Here is a 23,976-nt window from a genome sequence, read left to right as displayed (position 1 = left end):
AAGCTAAATTAAATTATATAATAAGTATTATCCAAATAAGATATAGAATATATAGGTTCAGCCAGTGGAGCATTTATGGGTTTTTTTTGGCCGGTGACCATTACTCAAAGAGTACCTACCCATTGACAAACTGTATTCTATATCAATTAATCAATTAACAAATATAAAAGTAGAAGAATAATAATTAGAAAAAGCAAATATTAAGACATACTCCTGTTCCTGTTCAAGTGGATTGTATAATAAGCATTATCAAAATAAAATAGAGAATCTATAAATGTACACAGAAATGAACTGGTTAATAATATTCACGATAATCCGAACTCAACTCCCCTTCTCATTGGAGAACTGATCTTAACAGTAATATATTGTAAAGAGAAACAACTTTACTCCTTGTATACATTGGCAACAGAAATACAAGAATTTTCAAACCAGTACTACTCATTATATACATGTGAATGAGTCCTGATCTTAGCATCAACAGAGTGGAGATATATCTTAGTCCTTGTGTACATAATGCAACAGAAATAACAAGACTACTCAAATAAGTACTTATAAAAACCATTTCATACAAAAACCATAAAACCATTTCATCCCATTCAAATCAGTACTCATTATATATATGTGAGTGAGTGCTGATCTTAACTCTAAGATATTGTGAAGAGAAATACCTTTGTTCTAATGCATAGAAAGCAACAGAAACAGCAAGACTACTCTAATATGTACTACTTGTGCAACGGCTATTCACATCATCTACATGATTAGTTCATCAGTTCTGGGTGCCTGAGTTCATCAGTTCTGGGTGCCTGCCAATAACATCGGAGATGGGAGAGGTTGATTTCTGCAGTGGAGTCATGTTTTCCCACAACCGCTTGACCACACGGTTGAAGGTAGAGTTGCCAGCCACAAGTTCTTCCATAGACAAACCATTGGAATCGATCAAAGGCCTCAGTGACTTTTCCAATCCTGCTATGGAGTTTTCATAACCCGCTGCATTATTAGCAAGCATTAAACATGCAATTTCTTCAACGTAAGCCCAGAGACAAGAGTCTTGAGTGAGCATCGTGGGCTGATCAGAGCCTGTAGGGGATGGCTGCTGCTGTTGAATCACATTATTTTCTTCCAACCACTTTTGGAGAATTGTATAACGACGAGGCCTGGCATTTCTGAGATAAGGCCCAGAGTCTTCGTTTTTTCCCAACCTGTAATAATTCGCGATGTCCAGTGGCTCAACTAGTAGCCTGTAGCGAGTGCCCAGTCTTATCCACACTTCACTACACTGGAAATCGTCCGGTAACTCATCCTTGCTGATCATCGTTATGATTTCGTCGAACCAGCCTGCCAGCTTCAGCCTGTTAAGGTTAGCATCAAAGTCTGTTCTATGTTGCTTCTTTTTGAACGAGTCGTAGTATCCAGTGCCATTTCTGAGACACTGCCCACGATACTCTTCTATTTCTTTGATGGCCACTTCTATCTTTCCTTTTACTTCATTCTCCAATTTGGTCAGGTTCTCCCTCTGCTGCTTCAAAACTTGTCCCGCAGCTCTGACGGCAAGTCTTGCTGGGCAATTCTGCACAAATTTTGTCACAAAAAAACACAACTCTCAATTATTGAAACCAACAGAACTTTATTGCAGTATATAATCTACTTGAAGGTTCTCTTACATTATACACAAGACTTCAAGGAGAGATTTTGCAATGGGGTACTGACCCCTTTAAATAGGATCCAGTAATTATCCAGGCTAAATACCCCAAAAATATATTGAGATTGTGTATAAAGTTCTCTACTGGTTGTCAAATTGTGTAAAATTTTCAACTCATATGGCTTCATTCCCGCTAGTAATAGATTTGAAGAAAAAGAAGCAAGAACAGGGAAGAAATAAACTCCCAAAGGGGAAATTCATTAGATTATAATATCCCCTAATATACATACAAATAGATTTGAAGAACAAGAAGCAAGAACATGGGAGCAATAAACCCCAATGGGGAAATTCTTCATATTATAACATCCCCTATGTTATATTTCGTGTACAACTGGCCTCTTGCATAACTATAGGCAATGGTGACAATTATGTCAAATTAGTTATTTTATTTGAACCAACTACATGCTAGTTCAGCCACATGGTTCATCTCTAACTAACTTCATTTCTTGGATCACAAATACGAGTAACTTTGTTTCTTGGATCACAAGTACGTTGTTTACCAAGGCTATTCCCTTTCTCTGTTCTTCATTTCCATTTGTTCAACTTCTAAGTGATATAAAGAGATGTTCTACAGCTAAGGTGGGAAGATGTTTCTTCTCAAAAATAATTGCAAAAAACACTACTTATGAAAACCATTTTATCCTCAGATCCTAACCAGTCAAGCTTCTAATAGATCCAGGTTTAATATGGATCGCATATATTAGTTTGAACACTACATAGCATACACGGTATATGACAGGATCGTATACTGAGGTAGATAAGTTCAGCTAATAGAAACAACAGTAGATTATTACAACCACAAAACCAAAGCAAAGCATACATCCAGTTTATCATGGCAATGACACTGAAACTTTTATACTGCGGGCAAGAGAGAAAAAATGGCTTAAAGAATGCAAAGTAACAAGGTTTACCTGAACTCCAAGCCCAAGAGCTTCCAGTTGTATTGTCCTGCTGTCTTGATAGTTTGATCCTGTTTCCGACAAAGGAATTTCTGAAAGCTCATTCAACTTCACTATATTTTGCAGGACACTGGGCAAGCTATTTGAATAACCAACGTGCTCCAAGATGAATTCGTCACAACTAGCATCTGAAATTTGCAGGGCGGCATCTGAAAATTGCAGGGCGTAATAAAGAAAGGAAAACACAGCAAAATGATTTTCTATCCAAATCCCACCACGCTTGGAGCAGAACAAATAATGGCCAAATGGCCTATAAGGACTCAACTTCACTAGAGGCCTTACAGCAGCCATTAACGGGTTGTTGGGGCTCATGTTGGTTGCGCTACTATAATTCGCTACAGCGGAGCAATGCTGGAGTACAGTGCTCACAAACTCAGCACTGCCCTGTGGAAGGGCTTCTTCCATGGGTGTGTCAGTGGAACCATGTAAATCCCCTGCATTCTCCAGGTATCTCTTCAAATATGGTAAAAATGATTGCAAGGCCTCAGACACCGATATAGAAGGAGCCAACAAAACCCTAGAGATGACATCACGTCCTAAGACAACATGGCAGAACTGATCCGTCCACCCCTTGCGACGAACTCCTCGTGCGAGAGTTTCGTCCCCAATCAACGGGAAGCCAAACGTGATGCAGAAAAAAGATTTAGTCTTGCCAGGGTGCTGCTGCTGGTGCTTATCCAACATCCATAGCGTGGCCAAGGCAGCAATAGCTCCGCCCATGGAGTGACCAGTGAACAATACGTTCTTACGCCTTTCATATTCCAGAAGGGCCTGTAACAAAAAAAATGAAAGTTACAAAATGACAAATTCTAAACTCTAGGGTTAGAGCCTGCATCAAAAATGGAAGTTACAAAATGACAAATTCCAAAGTCCAGGATTAGAGCCTGCAACAAAAATGAAAGCTACAAAATGACAAATTCCAAAATCCGGGGTTATTTCATATTCCAGGTGGCCCTGCAACAACAGTCAAAGTTACAAAATGATAAATTCCAAAGTGCAGGATTATTTTATCAAAGTTTGGTGCTCTAAAATGATAAATTCCAAAGAGCAGGGTTATTTTATCAAAGTTCAGTGCTCTACAACGAGGGTGGGAGTACAGATCCATGGGTTTTTGTGTATAACTTGGTGTATGTGTAACAGAGCAATAAATTTAAATAGTTCATGAAAAATACAGGCTTGCAGTTCAAAGCTGAAAATACTGTTCTTCAAACAGGCACTTCACAGAACGAACAGGCTGAACATATTCATTATCTATAAAGGACTATAATGTCTTGCAATTTCAACCCCTTCTTCAAGCTTCAGGCCCTTACAGATTGAAGCTACTCAATATCGGTAAGGAATCACATACTAGCGCACGGGACTTCACAGAGCAAACAGGTTGAACATATTCATTATCTATAAAGGACTATGATGTGTTGCAATGTCAAACCCCTTCTTCAAGCTTCAGGGCCTTACAGATTGAAGCTACTCATTATCTGTAAGGAATCACATATTAACCCACGGGATATCACATTAAAGTGCAGATAACATAGTGGATAGGCTTAGTATACTTGTGTTGTGAAACTATTATAGGTCAACATTTTATCTTGAAAATTTGCTAAGAGTTTACCACTGATTTCAAAAACCTTCTACTGAATTCTGGAACAGTTTTATAAGAAAATATACTTTAAAAAAAAATACTCCAAGCTAGATAAAAACAATATACCAAAATGAAACTTCAAAACATATTTATAAAAACTTCAAAACATATTTATAAATTTGATAAGAAAATATACTAAAAGCAACTCCAAAACATATAATAAATAGACTATAACATTTAAACTAACAAAAACTATTGTGCAAATCCATGTTAACCCAAAAGTACTATTGTGCCATATCCATGCTAACCCAAAAGCATAGAGGCTAGCTTTATAGATTTTGGGCTACCTGAATCTATGTTCAGTTGGGGAAGTGAGATTCTTTGCAGTTGAAGTAAATAAGAGATCCATATATATTAAACAGATCTTCCCCACCTGAACTCTAGATCAGCATCTCACTATATAATAATTGCACAAAACTTGAAATAAAGAAGCTAGGATGGTAAAAACCTCTTCTTGAAATCTGGAATTATTCAAGAGGTAGAGAAACTGGTTGAGCGAACCCTGATGCAGAAAGGCTGGTTGATTGTTCCCATCTTTCAGCCACTCCAGAAAACCACTTTGACATTCTCCAAACTTGGTTGCTGTTGCTTGGAAGACAGGGGGATCGAGAATGCCACGAAAAGCAATGGCAACAGTAGTTTCGCTTAAATCAGCCCTCAGATAGCTGGGATCATCGCCTGCGCTTCTGTAAACATTGCGAGACAGATTGCAGGCACCCAACAAGTTTTCCGAGTAAAAAGACTCTGATCTAGCCATTAATCTGTTATAGAGTTCAACAAAACCAGTCAGCCAAACAATATCACATTACATTTGACCAACAAAAGCTGAAGAATATTATACCTCGAAAATGCGATGAGATTTTAACCTTGTTCCCGCACTTCAATGCCTGTGAACGAAAGCAGAGTTTATAGGCAGTGAACAAAACAAGAGTTTATTTTAATCAGACGAGAAACCATGGTAGCGGGAAAGCTCACAGAAAGAGAGAGCTGCCGTGTGAAATTCGGCTTGGTAGAAAGTCAAGTATATGGACATGAACCTGGGTACTTCACTGCAACAGTCACAATCGACTAATTTTATCTTAATCGAAGCCATCCCAAAGCTCACAAGTTTGCAGGGTTTATAGATAATTAATCAGTGACGACTGTAGCGCATCTCCGAAAGATTCGAAGGACGTCGCGTCTCACTCTTTCATTTTTTCTATATTTTAGTGTTATTTATCGAAATTCAGTAATACGATTTTGTTTTGTAATATTTTGTATTTTGGTGTTTGAAATGAGTTCTAAAATTTAAATGTAAATGTCTTAATTTTAATGTTATTTATCCAAAAAAAAATAATGTTTTTTAAGTTATTTAAAATAGATTTTAAATTCATAATTAAATTACTTATGAGGTGTAGAGTAGGGTGTCACAAAGGTGCTTTGTTAATGCACGGGTTATTTTTAAATTTTGTGGGTAAAAATCCAATGATGGTAAGTGTTAGTGTGATTCAATAGAGTAAGATTTTTCGTGATTTTAGATTAAATGCCCAAGTTGTTAAATGCTCCATGGTTGTTGGGACTCAAGTAGTAGATGAGGTCTATCAATCATCATCAAACTTATATAACCTAGCCAAAAAAAAAAATATTTAAACAATTTTAAAAAAAATTTGAATTTTGTAAATTATATAAATTTGAATTTTATAAATTATGTATTCAAATCAGATTAGGGGTATTAGTCATCTCATCTAAGAGTTATATAATTTGAACATCTTTAAAAGCTTTTAAATTTTTTGACTTTTGATTATATATTTTTGAATGTAGATTTCCATAGTTATAAGTGTAGGGTTGTGTTATATTCTTTCTACAACTAGCTTTAGTAGGTGGTGGGCAAACCTACCTATGGTTTTGTGTATGGTTTCCACATAAAATTTTGGGAGCTATGGTTTTAGGGCCATGATATTTTGTAGGTCCGGTCAAGGGAACTATAGTTATGTTCTAATTCAGGGTTAATGGATTGGGGTTTATGGATGCTTTGGCATAAAAATATATGTATTGTAACATTGAAATGAACATAATGAAAAATCAATCTGGTAATCCTTTATGTATATTTCTTTTATGTGTTATGCTCTCGCCATTCTTTATTTTCTGTTTTAAAAACTACAGTAAATTATAGTGTAAAATAGTTTATGAAATTTTTTTTGAATTTTAATTATATATTTTTAAATGCAAATTTCCATAATTGTAAATTATAGTGTAGAATAATTTATAGAAATCAGTATTATAAAAATATGACAATTCAATAAACACTTTAACCATCTTTGAATATTTTAATATTTAAAACAAATTAAAATAAAAAATAAATTATGAAAATATTTCTAATCATTGATAAAATATCAAGAATTAATGAAACTTTATGATAATTAAATTTAAAATCTCCATTCACTAACGTAGAGTAATTTAACATAAACCCCAGACATAAACATGTTCGAGAAGAAAAAGAAAACCCACCATGGAGAAGAAAAAGTTGAGAATTTGCCGATATAACTTTCGATGTTGTTTCATTGAACTTTCGTGGAAAGCTCGGGTTGTCTCACAAGAAAATGTTAGGGTACAAAATTTAATAATATATTTATAAATTTTAATGATATATTTAACTATAATTTAAAATTAATCTGATTGTATTAATCTGATTGTAGAGCATTTGAACTTAAAAATACTACTCTACAAAATTTAATAATATGTTTAATTATAAGTTAAATTAATCCGATTATATAGCATTTGGAATTAAAGTCGAGCTCGGTAGTTTAAATCGAAAGAATGTGTTCTCAGTAAAATGATGGTGATGGTTTAGCTGTTTTTTTAAATTAAATTATAATTATAATTTTTATTTAAATAATTTTTTTAATTATTAAAATTATAACACTATTATATTAAGATACATTTCAAACAAGGTGTATGAGTGCGTTATTATTTAATATATCTTTAAAATAAGGAATATAAAATTTATGAATGTATAGTTAATTAAGTGTTGTTTAATTTATAAATTAAATAGTTTTTTTCATGATATTTTTTATAGTTAATTTTAATTAAAATTTGATAAAGATTAGGGTTTTCAGGGCGTTGAATCCATTTATACATTCAAAAATGTATTTGAAATATCAAAAAATCTTGAAATTGTATTGTTGACTTTTGGTGAATTGCAATGAAAAACGTTATTTTGTCTATGTTAAATGGATTCAAAAATGTATTTTAAATAACAAAAAAACTTGAAATTGTATTCTTTCGGTGAATTGCAGTGAAAAAATTCATTTTGTCTATAAGTTAGACCACTTCGTTAATTAATATCTATTAAATATATTATATCTTGTAGAATATATTTTTTGGCTTAGTTTAATAATATAGACAAAATGCTTTTTTAACATTTTTTTTGGTTAATTTTAATCAAAATCTCTAGATAATTTTAAAAACTTGAATTTAAGTTGTTTAACCTTAAATTCAAGTGCATCACATGTTTTTGAGAGTGTTGAATCTATTTATGCATTCAAAAATGTATTTTAAACATCAAAAATCCATAATCTTACTGCAAATTATATCAATAAATTCTAGTAAAAAAAACCATTTATCTATAAATTAAAAGAAACCATTAATTTTTCTATTATAATATATAATTAAATATTAAAAATTATATATAAATTTAATTAATAAAACTATTTACATACATTGATACTTAAAAAACATATTAATATGTTTACCTACGGCATATCAAAATATGTGGATAAATAAAATACAACATATCAAAATATATGAATAAATAAAATATATTATTATATTATATTATGATATAAATTTTTATGTTATATATAATATTTTTAAATATTTTGTTTCGAATTTAAATATTTTTAAAACCCATCAAACTTATGAAAAGGAAAATGCAATCCTGGTCAATAGAACTTGCTATGTAGCTGTATGGGTTTGGATAAGGGTAAAAAGGCTATGTCATTGTCAGTTAATGGTTGTTAATAGACATTGCTAGGATAATGCATGGAACTTTTAAAGAAGAAAACTAAAACTTATTTTTTTCCCATAGAACTTGCTATGTAACTGTATGGAATTTTGATCGAAAGTTATATATTTATCCCATTATAAAAATTATTTTTATTAAATTTAATATTATATATAATTATAAATTATAAATTAATTTTAAAATATTTTTTAATTTATAATATTTTATGTTAAATAAATTTTTTTTACCATATGTTTTGATCATAAAATGGAATTTAATTTTTTAATGAAAAAAAACATGAGATTCTTTCTTGCGAAAGGTTATTGAAAGGACATTGAATTCTTCAATGAGAAAGAAAGGACATTGTATAATGCTAAAGTCAGTCAAGCCATTTTGTTTTTTAATGAAAAAAGACATGGGATTCTTTAAAGGACATTGAATTCTTCAATAAAAAAGGACATTGTATAATGGTAAAGTCAGTCAAGCCATTTTAACGAGGAAAGAAATTGGATCTTTCCTTGAAATAGATATTGTATCATTAAAAATAAAAAGTCATAATAAATATAATAATTTATAAGGTAGAAAAAAATTATTGATAAATATTAATTGTATTATTAGTAATTTTTTTAGTGCTTGAGTTTTTTTCCTTGAATTTTTTTAATTATGCATTAAGGTGTTCTTTATGAAACAAATTTTCCTTCCAGGACACCTGTAACTTTGTGAACCGTTTATTGAGATGTTAAATGATTAAAATAGTATAGACCATTAGATTGATTTTCGGTATTAATCAGTTAGGGTATTAGTCAGTTACAATGTTATTCAACCTACTCAAACTCCAATCGTTCCGTTCTGCCTTTTACGTTACCACAATCATAGATTTTCCACAAATTTCAGTGAGAATGCTTTAAAAAATAGGTTTTCTGCAACAATGCAAAAACCAATTAGCTATAATTCACAATTACTATTAGGGCCGTGCTCCCAAATATTCTCTATAGCACTGTGACGAGTCCCAGTCTTCTTGTTGGGGAGCAAGACATTAGCGTTGGAGAGCTCTGTCCAGAGAAGAGTGGGAAGCGTACCTACAATTTGCATTGTCCCAAATATATTACAATTGCATTGTTGTAGCTCTTGGATCAAAATTCGGATCTGTGAACTGCTACCTACGTTCCTAGGTTTATCCATTTTTCAATCCTTCGATTATCTCACTGTCGCCCTCGCCAACAAAAACCCCTCGAGTAACAGGTATCTTTTTTCACATAGTTTCACATGGTTTATAGTTATCAGAAATATCATGGGGTTTTGTAAGGATTTTATTTTGGTGAATTCTTAGCTTCCTTGTGCAAATCATCTGAGATTTCTTAGCATCTGCATCTTCCTTTCTTCTCGTCCTTGGATCTTTTATTATATCTTTTTGCAACTTCATTACATTTGGAGTCGTTGCATGTATTCAAACAGTCTAACTATGGGGTACTTACATCCTTTTGTATTATTTTGATCGAACAGTGTTGCATACACAACATTGGCAAGGGTGGTCTTTCCCATGTTGGAAATAATAATCCCAACCATTGCCTTAAACACACTGACAAACACCATGCTTCTTTTATTATATCTTTTTGAAACTTCATTACATTTGGAGTCATTGTTATGTCTTCAAACAGTCTAACTATGGCGTACTTACATCCTTTTGTATTATTTTGATCGAACAGTGTTGCATACACAACATTGGCAAGGGTGGTCTTTCCCATGTTGGAAATAATAATCCCAACCACCGCCTTAAACACACTGACAAACACCATGCTTGCTGAGTCAACCACTGCACGATTTCGATTTTGTTTGCAGGCAAGAGGACTGAAGTCAGAATAGAAGTACAATGTGGACCATTCCACAACACAGCAGAGGAGTTCATGCATTTAATAAATTTTGGTAAATAGATATGGGCAAACATTTACTTCGCGACTGTTGCCCACACTCCACAACACCTGCAAGTTCAGAAAATCATTCACTATGTAAAATCGCCCATGTTACATATTAAATATTTTCTTTGTCATGTAATTAATGTCAAATTTGTATGTTAAGATAATTATGGATGTAAAAGTCATTTGTAATGTTGGGCAAGTTATAGAACGAGAGTCTTTGAGGTAGTGAGGAGAAAATTGTGGAGGAATCACCCATGTTGCATATTAAATATTTTCTCTGTCATGTAATTAATGTCAGATTTCTATGTTAAAATAAATATGGATGTAAAAGTCATTTGTAATGTTAGGCAAGTTAGAGAGCGAAAGTCTCTGAGGTAGTGAGGAGAAAATTGTGGAGGAAATATTGGTGGGCGCGCAAAAACCAGTTTCACAGAAGTTTACTCCACAACCCAGTGATGTGTAAATCACAGTAAGTTTGTTGTGTTTTCACTTGGAGCTGTAGCCTCCATTTATGACGCCAATGTATTTCTTTGTGTTTTAACATATAATATAAAGTGTGGCTAGTTGAGTTATGACATTAATCCCTTGCAAGTAGATTTACGACAACCTCAGTTCTTTTACTCTGTTTTTCTCTGTGTAAGATTTATGTTTTAATTAAGTCCCTGTGTGGTTGTGATATCCTCGCCGCAACCTAAGATTTACCTTGCCGCAACTAAAGTTGATTTTGCTTACTTTGCCGCAACCTATTTCTGAGCTCCTTTGACCTCATAAAATTTTTCTAACATGGTACCGGAGCAGGTTAAATATTGTTAGTGTAAAAACAAGTGTTTTTACTACCAATTAAAATTTGTTTTGAGGCAGAATTTTTGAAGTATATTTACGAGCAGGTAAAAAGTTTTTTCTTTCACTCAGAAATAGCAACATCAAGCACAAGCTTGACTAATCCTCAGATACCTCAGTTTAATGGAAAAAATTATGGTTATTGGGCTATTAATATAGCCCAATGGTTAATAGCATGTGTTTCCTCCTAAGAGGTCACAGGTTCAAAACCAGAAGGGGGTAGAGTATGTATGCCTTCATAGACTTAGCGTAAAATTGTTGCGCGAAGGTGGGTCCCTTGTCCCACAAACAAGGGGGTCTCATACACCAATTTGGTGTCTGGCTTAGTTGTGACCTTAAAAATGAATATTATTAATATTATTATTACAATGAAGGCCCTGTTTTCGTCTCAAGACATTTGGGATTTGGTAGCCAGCAGATGCAGCAGCATACAATGTGTTGTCTCAAGGAGAAAGGGATTTGTTAAAGGACAACAGGAAGAAGGATTCAAAAGCCCTGTGCTATATTTTAGAAGCAGTTCATGAAAGTATTTTCCCAAGGGTTGCAGTTGCAACGAAGTCCAAGCAAGCATGGGACACCCTCCAAAAAGCCTACCGAGGCATGGCAAAAGTTAAGCCAACAAATCTACAAATGGTAAGGAGAGATTTTGAAACACTTTGTATGAAAGAGTCTGACAATGTAGACTCGTTTTTTACACATGTAATTGGGTTGGTTACACAAATTAGGTCTCATGGTGAGACACTTGAAGAAAGGAGAATAATTGAGAAAGTTTTGAGAAGTTTTCCAGTAAGGTTTGATGTCATTGTTGTGGCCATTGAAGAGACAAAGGATCTCTTGTAGAAATTCTGCAAATTCTCTACAAATCTCGCTCTAAGACTATGTAGAAATTATGCCTGTAGATTAACCCGATAATGCAATATAACCAAAGCAAAATACTATATCCTACTTCTACTATAAATTTGTGGAAGCTTAAAGATCGAGCTGAATCAGAGCTGAACAATATAGCCAAAAGAAGAAGAAATCACAATACACATGAAAATACTTTGGGGAAAGCCTCAGGTAAAAACCCCACTATCTGTATTATCATACAAGGTGGAAATACATAGGAATTATACAAAGCCTTAGCTCTCGCAGCTAGCCAGCTCTCAGTACAATCCTCATAGATGCTCACAGGAAATCATGGCTTCTCACAAGCCTTCCTCTTTGCCCTCCAAGCTCCTATTTTCTTGCTTTGTTCCTAGTGGAATATTCTCACCTCACCAAGTGGAACACTGCTCTAACACACTGTCAGAACTGCGCAATCCTCCAAGGAATGATTCCTTCTGCATGCATGAGTTTTCTTTATAGGAAAACACATGCAACTGATAGTACATTGTCCTTGACATTTAGTTCAATTGGGTCTTTCTCATAATAGACATGCATGAGTTACTGATGAGGGAATCTTCAGTTATTTGGAGTACACTGGTTGAGTGCATGCATGCATCAACTGACTGATAACTCACAATTAGTTCCTCAAACAGTTTGAAACTAATTTAACTGGACTTAACTCAGTAAACTATTAACTAATTACAACTCAAATATAACTCAATCTTATATCCTTAATTAAGGGATAATCTCCTTAATTTAAGGGATAACACTTGCATGACTTCAGAAAGATTTCTAACTTGAATTTCTCCAACTAATTAATCCATAATGAATTAATTAATTATTTCCAAGCAATTCTTAAGATTAAAATCGATTTTAATTCACAATTTTAATTCAAGGACAAATTAAAATTGGAATATTCTAGATTCTATTTTTATCATTTCTTGTTGCTATTTTCAACATCTCGCACAGTTTTCAGTGGATGAGCTTCATGCATCACTTATTTCTCATGAACATAGACTGAATAGAGCAACAAGCTCCTCATTGGAGCATATCTTCAAGACACAAGTTTCCTTTGGTCAAGGTCGAGGCAGAGGAAGATCATATGCTAGAGAAAGAGGAAGAAGCCCACACAGAGGTGGAAGAAGCAACCCTTCAAGCTCAAGTGGAAGGGGCAGCAATCAAAATCCAAGTCAAGGCCCAAGCCAAAATCAAGCACAATGTCAGAGGTATGATAAATCTCAAGTCCAATGTCATTATTGTAAGAAGTATGGTCATTATGCAAATGAATGTAGAAATAAGTAATATGACATTAGTAACAAACCAAGTGTAAATTTCACAAAAGAAAATCAGAACCATGATAGCAAGTTTTTAGCTTGTAATGTAGCACAAGAAAAACAAAGTGATGTATGGTATTTAGATTCAGGGTGTAGCAACCACATGTCAGGGAACATAGAAACATTTTCCACTCTAGATGAAAGTGTGAAATATGAAGTGACATTAGGGACTGATAGCAAAGTCTTTATCATGGGAAATGGAAGAGTTAATATCCTAACAAAGAAGGGGGAGAAGAAGTACATCTCAGAGGTTTACTTTGTGCCCGGTCTGAAGCATAACCTCATAAACATTGGACAGCTCACGCAAAAGGGATACAATGTCTTTTTCAAAAATGATGTGTGTACAATTTTGGATAGGCCTCTAAGGAGACAACTGATTGCAAAGACTCATATGACAAACAATAGAATCTTTCCCCTAAAGATAATATCAGATTTGAAAGAAGAAGGTGCACAAGCACAACTATCAATGAACTCACAAGAGGATGGAAGAAAAGAGGCAGTTGTAACACAAGTGAACTATCAAGCAGAGGTCAAAGATGAAAACTGGTTATGGAATTTGAGATTTGGACATCTCAACTTTGTTGCATACGAAAGGCATGGTGAAAGGACTGCCACTCATAGAAAAACCGAACATCCTATGTGAAGGATGTATCTTGGGCAGGCAACATAGAGAGAAATTTCCAGCGAGAGAGTCAATAAGGGCAAAGGCACCTTTAGAGATTGTCCACTCATATTTATATGGACCAATGCAGACACCATCAATCGGTGGCAGCCACTATGTATTGACCTTCATAGATGACTACACAAGGAAGACATGGGTCTATCTCCTAAACCAAAAAAGTGAAGTGTTTGAGCGCTTTCGCCAATACAAGGCTCTTGTTGAGAAGCAAAGCGGACACTACATCAAAGTCCTCAGGACTGACAGAGGTGGCGAATACATCTCAAATGACTTCCTTCGATTTTGCAAGGAGCATGGAATTCACAAGCAATTTACAACAAGATATACACCCTAGCAAAATTGTGAGGCGGAAAAGAAGAATAGGACCATTACGGAAATGGCAAGGAGTATGTTAAAGGAAAAACATTTGCCAAATGATTATTGGGCTGAAGCTGTCGCATGTGCAGCATATATCTTGAATAGATGTCCAACCAAAAGCGTCCAAAACATAGTTCCTGAAGAGGCATGGAGTGGAAGAGAGCATAGTGTCACTCACATGATAGTTTTTGGATGTGTGTCTTATGCACATGTCCTGGATGAGTTGAGGAAAAAGTTGGATAGCAAGGGGGAGAAATGTGTATTTGTTGGATACAATGATGAATCCAAGGCATACAAGCTCTACAAACCATCAACCAAGAAGGTCATAATCAGAGAATAGGAAGCATGGGATGGAAGTTTAGAGAAGACAGTCAATGTGAAAGCATGTATACCACATGAGGACAAAGAGGAATTAATAGCAACAAGTAATTCCTTAGCAGTGACTCCCTCTACTCCTATTCAAGCGCAACAAAGCAGGCAACAAGGAACAACATCAACAAATAATAGTACATCGTCACGCAGTCAAGCAAGTGCTTCTCCAAGCACTCCGCAAAGCAAAACACCAAGTGATATGTCAAGCCCATCTTCAACAAGCATAAGAAGACCAAAATTCAGAAATCTAAATGAAATTTATGAGCAAGATGAGGTTGATAGCAACGCTAGTCTGAATTTCTTATTTGCATTATTTTTTCATGTAGATGACCCAATCCATTTTGAAGATGCAGTCAAAGAAGAAAAATGGGTTGCAGCAATGGAGGAAGAAATAGAAGTAATAGAAAAGAATGACACATGGGAGTTAGTGGACTTGCCGCAAGGAAAACAAGTCATTGGAGTGAAGTGGGTCTATAAGACCAAAAGCAACATTGAGGGAAAGATTGAAAGGCACAAAGCAAGACTAGTTGTCAAAGGTTACAAGCAACAACATGGAAGAGATTATGTGGAGATGTTTGTGCTAGTCGCGAGGATGGAGATGGTGCGTAGAGTTGTGGCGATTTCCGCGCAACATAAATGGAAAGTGTATCAGATAGATGTAAAATCAACATTCTTGAATGGAGTGCTAAAAGAGGAAGTGTATGTTGCGCAATCGCCTGGTTATGAGGTAGAAGGCCAAGAAGACAAAGTGTATCGGTTGAAGAAAACTCTTTATGGGCTGAAGCAAGCAGCGCGTGCATGGTACAACAGGATAGATTCCTACTTGTTGGACAATGGTTTTGACAAGTGTGACGGTGAGCGTACTCTCTACATCAAAGAGAATGATGGTAAGATTCTCATTGTTATCTTATATGTAGATGATTTAATTTTTACAGGTAGTGATGATTTTCTCATCGTTGATTTCAAACAAGTCATGAAGAATGAATTTGAAATGACTGACTTAGGGTTGCTAAGATATTTTTTGGGCATAGAAGTGAAGCAAATGGAAAATGACATTTTTATTTCTTAAGCAAAGTATGTGGCAGACATTTTGGAGAGGTTTAATATGCAAAATAACAAGCTTGCACCAACTCCAACTATCATGGGGTTGAGTTGAGGAAAGAAGATTGCAGTAGCAATGTCAATCCGACATTATACAAAAGCATGATAGGCAGCTTGATGTATTTGACCGCCACTAGGCTGGATATAATGTATGCAGTGAGTTTGGTGTCAAGGTTCATGGAGACGCCAAAGGAGACACATTGGCAAGCAACAAAAAGGATTCTAAGGTATGTCAATGGGACAAAACAGTATGGCGTTTTGTACACCGCAACAAAAGATTTCAGGTTAGTTGGTTACGCCAACAATGGTTGGGCAGGAAGTGCCAATGACAGAAAGAGCATGTCGGGATATGTTTTTCATTTGGGTTCTGGTGTAATATCCCTCCCCTTAATAATAAATAATAAATAATAAAAATAATAATATAATAATAAATAGTAAATAGTAAAAATAATGAATAAATAATAAAAAATAAAAATAATAGATAATACAAAATAATAAATAATAAATCACTTAATAATAAATAATAAATCATAAATGTTAAATAATAAATGATATTAAAAATATATACAAGAAAATAAATAAAAAGTAAAAAAATTAGTAATAACCATACTAAATAAGAATAAATAGAAATGAAAAAAAACAATAAAAACAAGAAAATAAAAACAAGAAAGTTAAAAATAAAATAAAAAGTCGCATGTAGACACATGGAGTACGTGCATGTGGTTCCCATCCAATGTTTGCTCTATTTATTAGATGTAGAGGAGGATGGGAGGCATTCCATCTTTCCAAGATTCTATCTTTCATTCTCTTGGGAGAATGGTGTTCTAAGACATAGGAGTCACTAGCAGTAGTACATTGATTGAGGGCTCGAGGATGGCCAGTTGTAGCAAATCCTTGCACAATTGAGCCTAGGGTTGGGTGGAGAGTCGTCCCCAAAACCTTGTTGCAGTAAGCCTACTTCTACCACAGGTAAGCACTATTCATAGTTGAATTTAGTTTATTAATTACATGTTTATTTGGCTAGGTAAATGCCACTCTGATTTAAATTTAATGTTAATTAGAAAAGTTAATTAAATATTTATTTTGGGCTGTTACATATGGTATCAGAGCAGGGCTCAACCCTTAGGGCCTATGGGCATCTGAATTTTTTTTTTTTTTAGGATATTTAACTTGACTTTTTTTTTTAAGTTAGAAGATGCTTACTGTCGTACAAGTAATTTCCACGGCAATTGAACTTTGGAATCAGGGTTTCTAGATTTCCGCAATTCTAATTTGTTTTCATTAATTCGTTAGCCATTTTTAACAATTGTTTGCAGGCTCTGCCACAACATAAACTAAGTGGTGTGTGTTTTTATGATAGGCATCAGATAAATCTCGTTTATCATAAATTTATTTATTGTGGTTCTGAAGGATAATTTGTTTCTGCGATCATTTTTGTCCGGGAATTTTTTTATTTGTTTGTTTATTTAATTTTGTTATCATGCATATTTATTCTGCGCACTACACACTACCACAATCAAAGGAATAACAGAACAATTACCATTGTTTTCAATAAACTCCGCAGCAGAATGCCAATCATTCGGTATGAAAATGTCCAACATCTTCGACAAGCACTCCCACGACTTGAATTGCTAACCCATGCTTGTCAAAGAAACTTTGCACCTCATCGGAATCAAAAGCTGGGTGGGGCATTCTAGTGGTGGACTGATCGATTTTCAAAGAATAAGGTGTCGTGAAGACGAGGGTGAGATCGTTGGACTGTATGGCCAAGCTGCAATATGTCTGATTTCCGGTGCTCTGATCGGACAAACCCCATGAGAAGCGCTTGTAAGTATTTTCTATTTTTTTAAGTTTGTGGTATTTTGTATTTTTGAAATGAGATATCTTCTAGCTATTTGGAAAGCACAAAGATCAGTGAATACCAGTGAAGGATGGGAGACAATGAGGCATGAGCTGTCTGTTCTATATAGTCGGTTTTGTAAGTTATCTAAACGATATTTGGACAGTGTAATATTTTATGTTCTGTTCTTTTACACAAGAGAGCTATGGGAGTATGAATGACGAAAGGATTTGACATTCATTGTATTTGTTTACTTTCAAGTTTTAACTTCCTTTGTTGGTTGTTCAATTCTTTGTTCTGTTTGATTCCCTCTAGGCATGAGTAACTTTGTTTTATGGACCATGATCAATATTTCAACTCCGCAATGTTTCCTATTGTTTCTATGACTAAAAGGATGTGGATTCTCTAAGAACAATATTACGTTTACCCATAGTGGGAATCTTTTCATGGTTAGCTTGTATTTCTCTTTGACCTTGTCTTGTATGGTAACTAAAATCGGGCTCAAGTATGTGGTGGGTTAAAAAGCGAACCTTTGACTAGAGTATGGTTTTTGATCCATGCTATTCTGATTCTTTCAATGTGGTTTGTCTATTCTGATTTTGATTCATCAATTTTGGGATACTTGTGTCTTTGGTGTGTTTCCTGCACTAAATTCCCCAAAATTTCTCTACAAATTTTTCGTTATCGATTTGATGGCTCCTGTTCTGGGGAGACTGTTTGGTTATATATAGGAACACAGGCGAGGGATTAGATGAGGTTGATTACGTAATAGTCTGTCCTACCATGGATTAGATTGCCAAGTGTGCTCAGTCGGTTCTCATGCATAATGGTTGTCCTATTGAACCCAAAACTCTTTTCAAATGGGATACGAAACCTGATGATACAAACTATGATTCTCATTTTCATGCTTATGTTGAATTAAAGCCATCAGATATGGCCACAACCATTGCCCACCCAATTTATTTAAGGGAATAAATCATGAATTATGGATCGCACGATCGATTATTTCATTATACAATAATTTGAGAATTATCCATCCACTTTCTTTGATGACAGGAAAGATTGTTTGGTATATTTTGAGTGGTTGGTATTTTTGTTTTTATTTTTCAATTCATAAAATCATCTTTCAGCAAACGTTCTCTGACTTTTCCTGCACAGAATTGTGAGCAACATCTTCAAGGACATCGGTTTTTTGAATCTGCAGTCATGCAGTTTAGAAATGCATTTTCCCTCTTATTCCTGTGTATGAGGATCTACCTCTCTATTTATATTTGAATGTTATTTTGTTCCTTTGAATTTGCCATGATAAAATTGATAGATAGATTGAACAAAAATACATGCAAAGTTGGTTCTTTGGCTCTTTAAGGAAGGATATATTAGAAGTGTACAAATAGTTCACAAATACGTGTGAAAATTAAATCCATCATTTTTGTTTGTTAATACTCTATAGTGTGATAGTTGTGCTTTTATCCTTAATTTGTGAGATTTTAGATGGTGATTTATACTTTGTTCCCTGAATGTAATCTGTGAAATTCAAAATTTAGCCTGAATTTAATCACGGTGCTTTGTTCTGACATTATTTGAGCATGAACATGAACCAAGTTACTTCTCTTATAGGTACCGTGACATATGTATAATGTTATATGTGGTTTTCACTTGTGCAATTGGAATAGGGAAATAACGAAAAGGCATGGTTCTTGCTTTTAATATCTTTTATATTGTCACTGTAGTCTATTTTGTTTAGTGTCTGTAGATTTTTCGACATTGTTGTCGAATGGAACAATGGAATTTGCCGGAACGCGCATAGCCATGGCCGCAAGCTTACAATGTAACTGACTAATGTGAAATGTTGATTGGGGGTTGGGATTATGTACACATGAAGGCACTTTTATGTCTTATCCAGGAAATCATTATGGCTAAAATGTATTGTAATTTAAGGGTTTTGATATGGTGTTGCCTTCGCGGATGCGCTTGCAGGCGAGCCATATTATTAATAAAATGATTTTATTTTGTGTTTTGGGGAGGGATAACCTTCCCAGTCATCTGATCTGGTTCTGGGTCGGGTGGTGGTGTCTCTTCTTGTTTATGGTGTGAAATATTTCTTTGGTTGTTTGATTTCTTAAATTCCCTTAGAGTCATTATTTAATAGCCATAAGAATCTCAAGATACATTCAATAAATTTGTTTAACGATTTATTTTGTTAAAAGTAGTCCATTTAATTCTTCTAACATAAGTTATGATTGCTTAAACAGATCCTTAAATATTTCACTCTACAACACAAAATTTCAATTTATCTATATCCTTAAAGATCATGAATCTGTAGAATTAATAAATTTTCTTTCGAAATTCAAGTACCTTCTTAACACAATAATGCCACTAATATTCTTAAGCTTTAATCATTCGAATTTGGATTTTTCATTGAGACAATTCTCTAAGTTTTATTCTGACATCATTACTATCTTCTAACTCATGTTTTCCATGGTTTTATACTGCAAAATTTGTGATTGTTGATAATTTATGGTTTAAGTATCGTGATTATTGATAATTTATGATAAAAATATATCTTATTAAACTCATAACTCTGATAATAAGGATAACTTATTAACCTTATTAGACTTTGATAATAATTATTATTGAGTATATTGGTTCTTATTTTATGATGAATCTTGAGTTATAGTAGTGTTTTATTTCTCTTACAAGGTCTTTAGATCAACCTTCTTTTCTTTTACAGTTCATCATTTTATTTTTATTTTTAATCACATTTTGATAACTGATCTGGCTTTGGTAGACTGGTATACTTGTTAAACTAGCTAAAAACAACTTAGTTTTTTTAGAATCATTACAAAAGTCTGATATTAAATTATAGAAGTAAGACCTGATATTAAATTAAGTGTAAGTTAAAGTTTGGTGCACTCATTAGTTCCTCATTGGCTTTCTCATGCATCATTATACACAACAGATTATTTGGTATGGATACCAGTCCTTTCCTCTGTGGTTCTCTGCTCTCATTACATGGTAAAACCACTATCTCATTTTCTTGAGTTGTTTGTGCTTGCATAGCTCTCTCCATCATAACCATATAACAAAGCGAAAATCTAAATGAGTCACATAATTGAAGATATAGTTTTTTTATGACTCATTGATTCATTGGAAAAGTATATAATCTTGTAATCTTGGATGGTGATAATCTACCCATAATTGACGATGTATAATTCTCTGAAAGATTGCACTATTGAAATGGTATATTGGCATGTTTTTTGTAACACATCTTTAATGTTGGTGTAACTACTCACCACCGGTTCATTTTACAACATAGTTTACATAGCACTTGAAGTATTTGGATAAGTGAAGTTGAAATTTGTCACCAATTAAATTGCTCTAAAATAGTGAAATATGTTCCAATTCACAATAGATAAACTCTGATATCTTATTACCTTTAGATGATCATTGTTCACTAGCATCTGTTCATTATTGTATTGTTCAATATGATCTAAAAACACATAGATAACATTCCTTGAATGTTGATCATACTATTCACTAATTATTTGGGTTGGATTGTTGTTCTCATTGTCCTTTAGCAATAGCAGTTGCTTGGCATTTCTCTGGTCTATTATTGCAAGAACACAACTCTCTTAATATGATCTTCTAATAAATTTAATTTTGCATTGCAATTGCCATTCAGATTACATATATCTGCTCATTTACTACTCATATCATTTGTATATTAAACATCATCAAGCTACCATTGAAGTCCCATTCATTCCTGAGTGAATCAGTTGGGTTTGCAGTATATATACATAAACCACAGGATGGTATATTTTAGTCTCAGAGGCAAATCATATAGATTTGGATTTCAGTTTAGAAATTGAGTATAATGTTACATGTTAAATGCATATAGTGGATAAAGTTGTCTTTGGAGAAATGGAAAGGAGAAACTAATTTTTTTTTAAAAAGGATGATAACTAATGATAGTTCATGTGATTATGGCCAACTTGGGTCAGATGTTTAAGGTGTAGAGAAAAAGTATCACAACAGGGGTAAGAAATCAGTAAGAAGAAACAACCTATTTTAGAACATAATGGAAGAGTTTAGTATAATCATAACTTGGCACTCTAAAGGTATGACTATAAGGTCTATCTAAGGATAATGCACATAAAGAAGAAAATATTGGCAATCAGCTAATGAAGTTGAAAAATCAGGGTAATAATGAAGGTTATTTTAAGGAACCTGTAAGGTATGATAAATAGAATGATTGGAGAAGATAAGTTGTGTGCATAACAACATCTATAACAATGGGAGAGCCACATTGTAATGTTTTTCATAGGTGACTAACTATGTGACTGAATTATGGATAACAATATGATTAGGAGATTTTAATATGTTGATGTCTTAAAACAGGAAAAGGTATGCAGATTACACTTGGTAGCTACCTTAATGAATTTATTTATCAGGTATTACCAAAGTTGGAAATAGTTTTTTTCACGATATTTTTTATAGTTAACATTAATTAAAATTTGATAAAGATTAGGGTTTTCAGGGTATTGAATCCATTTATGCATTCAAAAATGTATTTGAAATATAAAAAAATCTTGAAATTGTATTGTTGACTTTTGGTGAATTGCACTGAAAAAACGTTATTTTGTATTGCGACTTTCGGTGAATTGCCGTGAAAAAATTCATTTTGTCTATAAGTTAGACCACTTCTTTAATTAATATCTATTAAACATAGTATATCTTGTAGAATACATTTTTTGGCTTAGTTTAATAATATAGACAAAATGCTTTTATTAACCATTTTTTTGTTAATTTTAATCAAAATCTCTAGATAATTTTAAAAACTTGAATTTAAGTTGTTTAACCTAAAATTCAAGTGCATCACATGTTTTTGAGGGTGTTAAATCTATTTATGCATTCAAGAATAAACATAAAAAAATCCATAATCTTACTGCAAATTGTATCAGTAAATTCTAGTTAAAAAAATATTTATCTATAAATTAAAAGACATCATTAATTTTTTCTATTATAATATATAATTAAATATTAAAAATTATATATAAATTTAATTAATAAAAATATTTATTTACATTGATACACTTAAAAACATATTAATATGTTTACCTACGACATATCAAAATATGTGAATAAATAAAATATAAAACATATCAAAATATATGAATAAATAAAATATATTAATATATTATACTATGATATTAATTTTCTTTTCATATTATTTATTAATTTTCATGTTATATATAATATTTTGAAATATTTTGTTTCGAATTTAGATATTTTTAAAACCCATCAAACTTATGAAAAGGAAAATGCAATCCTTGTCAATAGAACTTGCTATGTAGCTGTATGGGTTTTGATAAGAGTAAAAAGGTTATATCATTGTCAAAACAACTAAGGGTAAAAAGGTTATATCATTGTCAAAACAACTTGCTAGGTAGATGATGCATACAACTTTCTGAAGAAAAAGAGAGTTAATGGTTGTTAATAGAAATTGCTAGGATAATGTATGGAACTTTTAAAGAAGAAAACTTTTTTTTTTCCATAGAACTTGCTACGTAACTGTATGGAATTTTGATCGAAAGTTATATATTTATCTTATTATAAAAATTATTTTTTATTAAATTTAATATTATATATAATTATAAACTATAAATTAATTTTAAAATATTTTATGTTAAATAATTTTTTTTAACGTATGTTTTATCATAAAATGGAATTTAATTTTTTAATGAAAAAAAATATGGGATTCTTTCTTGTTAAAGGTTATTGAAAGGACATTGAATTCTTCAATGAGAAAGAAAGGACATTGTATAATGGGTGAGTCGAGCCATTTTATTTTTTAATGAAAAAAGACATGGAATCCTTTCTTGCGAAAGGTTATTGAGAGTACATTGAATTCTTCAATGAGAAAGAAAGGACATTGTATAATGGTAAAGTGAGTCAAGTCATTTTAACGAGGAAAGAAATTGGATCTTTCTTTGAAAAAGATATTGTATCGTTTAAAAATAAAAAGCCATAATAAATATGATAATTTAAAAAAAAATATTAATAAATATTAATTGTATTATTAGTAATTTTTTAGTGCTTGTGTTTTTCCATGAACTCTTTTAATTATGCATTAAGGTGTTCTTTATGAAAATAAGTTTCCTTTCAAGACACCTATAACTTTGTGAACCATTTATTGGGATGTTAGACGATTAAAATAGTATAGACCATTAGATTGATTTTCAGTATTAATCAGTTAGGGTATTAGTCAGTTACAATGTTATTCAACCTACTCAAACTCCAATCGTTCTGTTCTGACTTTTACGTTACCACAGTCATAGATTTTCCACAAATTTCAGTGAGAAGGCTTAAAAAAATAGGTTTTCTGCAACAA

At 33.0% G+C, this 23,976-nt stretch overlaps 1 protein-coding gene across 3 annotated transcripts; it reads right to left on the bottom strand.

Moving 5' to 3' along the window:
• Window positions 1–525: 525 nt before the first annotated feature.
• On the bottom strand, window positions 526–5,373 carry LOC149199351 (protein EDS1L-like). 3 transcript variants are annotated; one of them, XM_089402401.1, is made up of 4 exons: window positions 5,139–5,373; window positions 4,746–5,058; window positions 2,611–3,429; window positions 526–1,567 (listed from the first exon to the last, which is right to left on the bottom strand). In XM_089402401.1, the coding sequence occupies exons 2-4, from the start codon at window positions 5,052–5,054 to the stop codon at window positions 767–769; spliced, it is 1,929 nt and encodes a 642-aa protein (XP_089258527.1). In that variant the 5' UTR covers window positions 5,055–5,058; window positions 5,139–5,373; the 3' UTR covers window positions 526–766. The 3 variants fall into 3 exon arrangements, with proteins under 3 accessions (XP_089258527.1, XP_089258530.1, XP_089258528.1); XM_089402404.1 differs by having other exon boundaries at window positions 5,164–5,373; XM_089402402.1 differs by lacking the exon at window positions 5,139–5,373 and having other exon boundaries at window positions 4,746–5,132.
• Window positions 5,374–23,976: the final 18,603 nt, after the last annotated feature.

Source organism: Pinus tabuliformis, chromosome 2_1 (genome assembly GCF_031772625.1).
Source record: "Pinus tabuliformis cultivar Carrire ecotype Pingquan chromosome 2_1, CPIR1, whole genome shotgun sequence".
In the NCBI taxonomy this organism is placed as follows: domain Eukaryota; kingdom Viridiplantae; phylum Streptophyta; class Pinopsida; order Pinales; family Pinaceae; genus Pinus; species Pinus tabuliformis.
This window is presented reverse-complemented; position numbering and strand designations above follow the sequence as displayed.

Coding starts and splice junctions, on each gene's coding strand:
- LOC149199351 (XM_089402401.1), bottom strand. CDS start 5,054: ATGGCTAGATCAGAGTCTTTTTACTCGGAAAACTTGTTGGGTGCCTGC. Junction 3,430..4,745: donor ATTCCAGATTTCAAGAAGAG/GTTTTTACCATC, acceptor TTTTTGTTACAG/GCCCTTCTGGAATATGAAAG. Junction 1,568..2,610: donor CTCTTGGGCTTGGAGTTCAG/GTAAACCTTGTT, acceptor AAATTTGTGCAG/AATTGCCCAGCAAGACTTGC.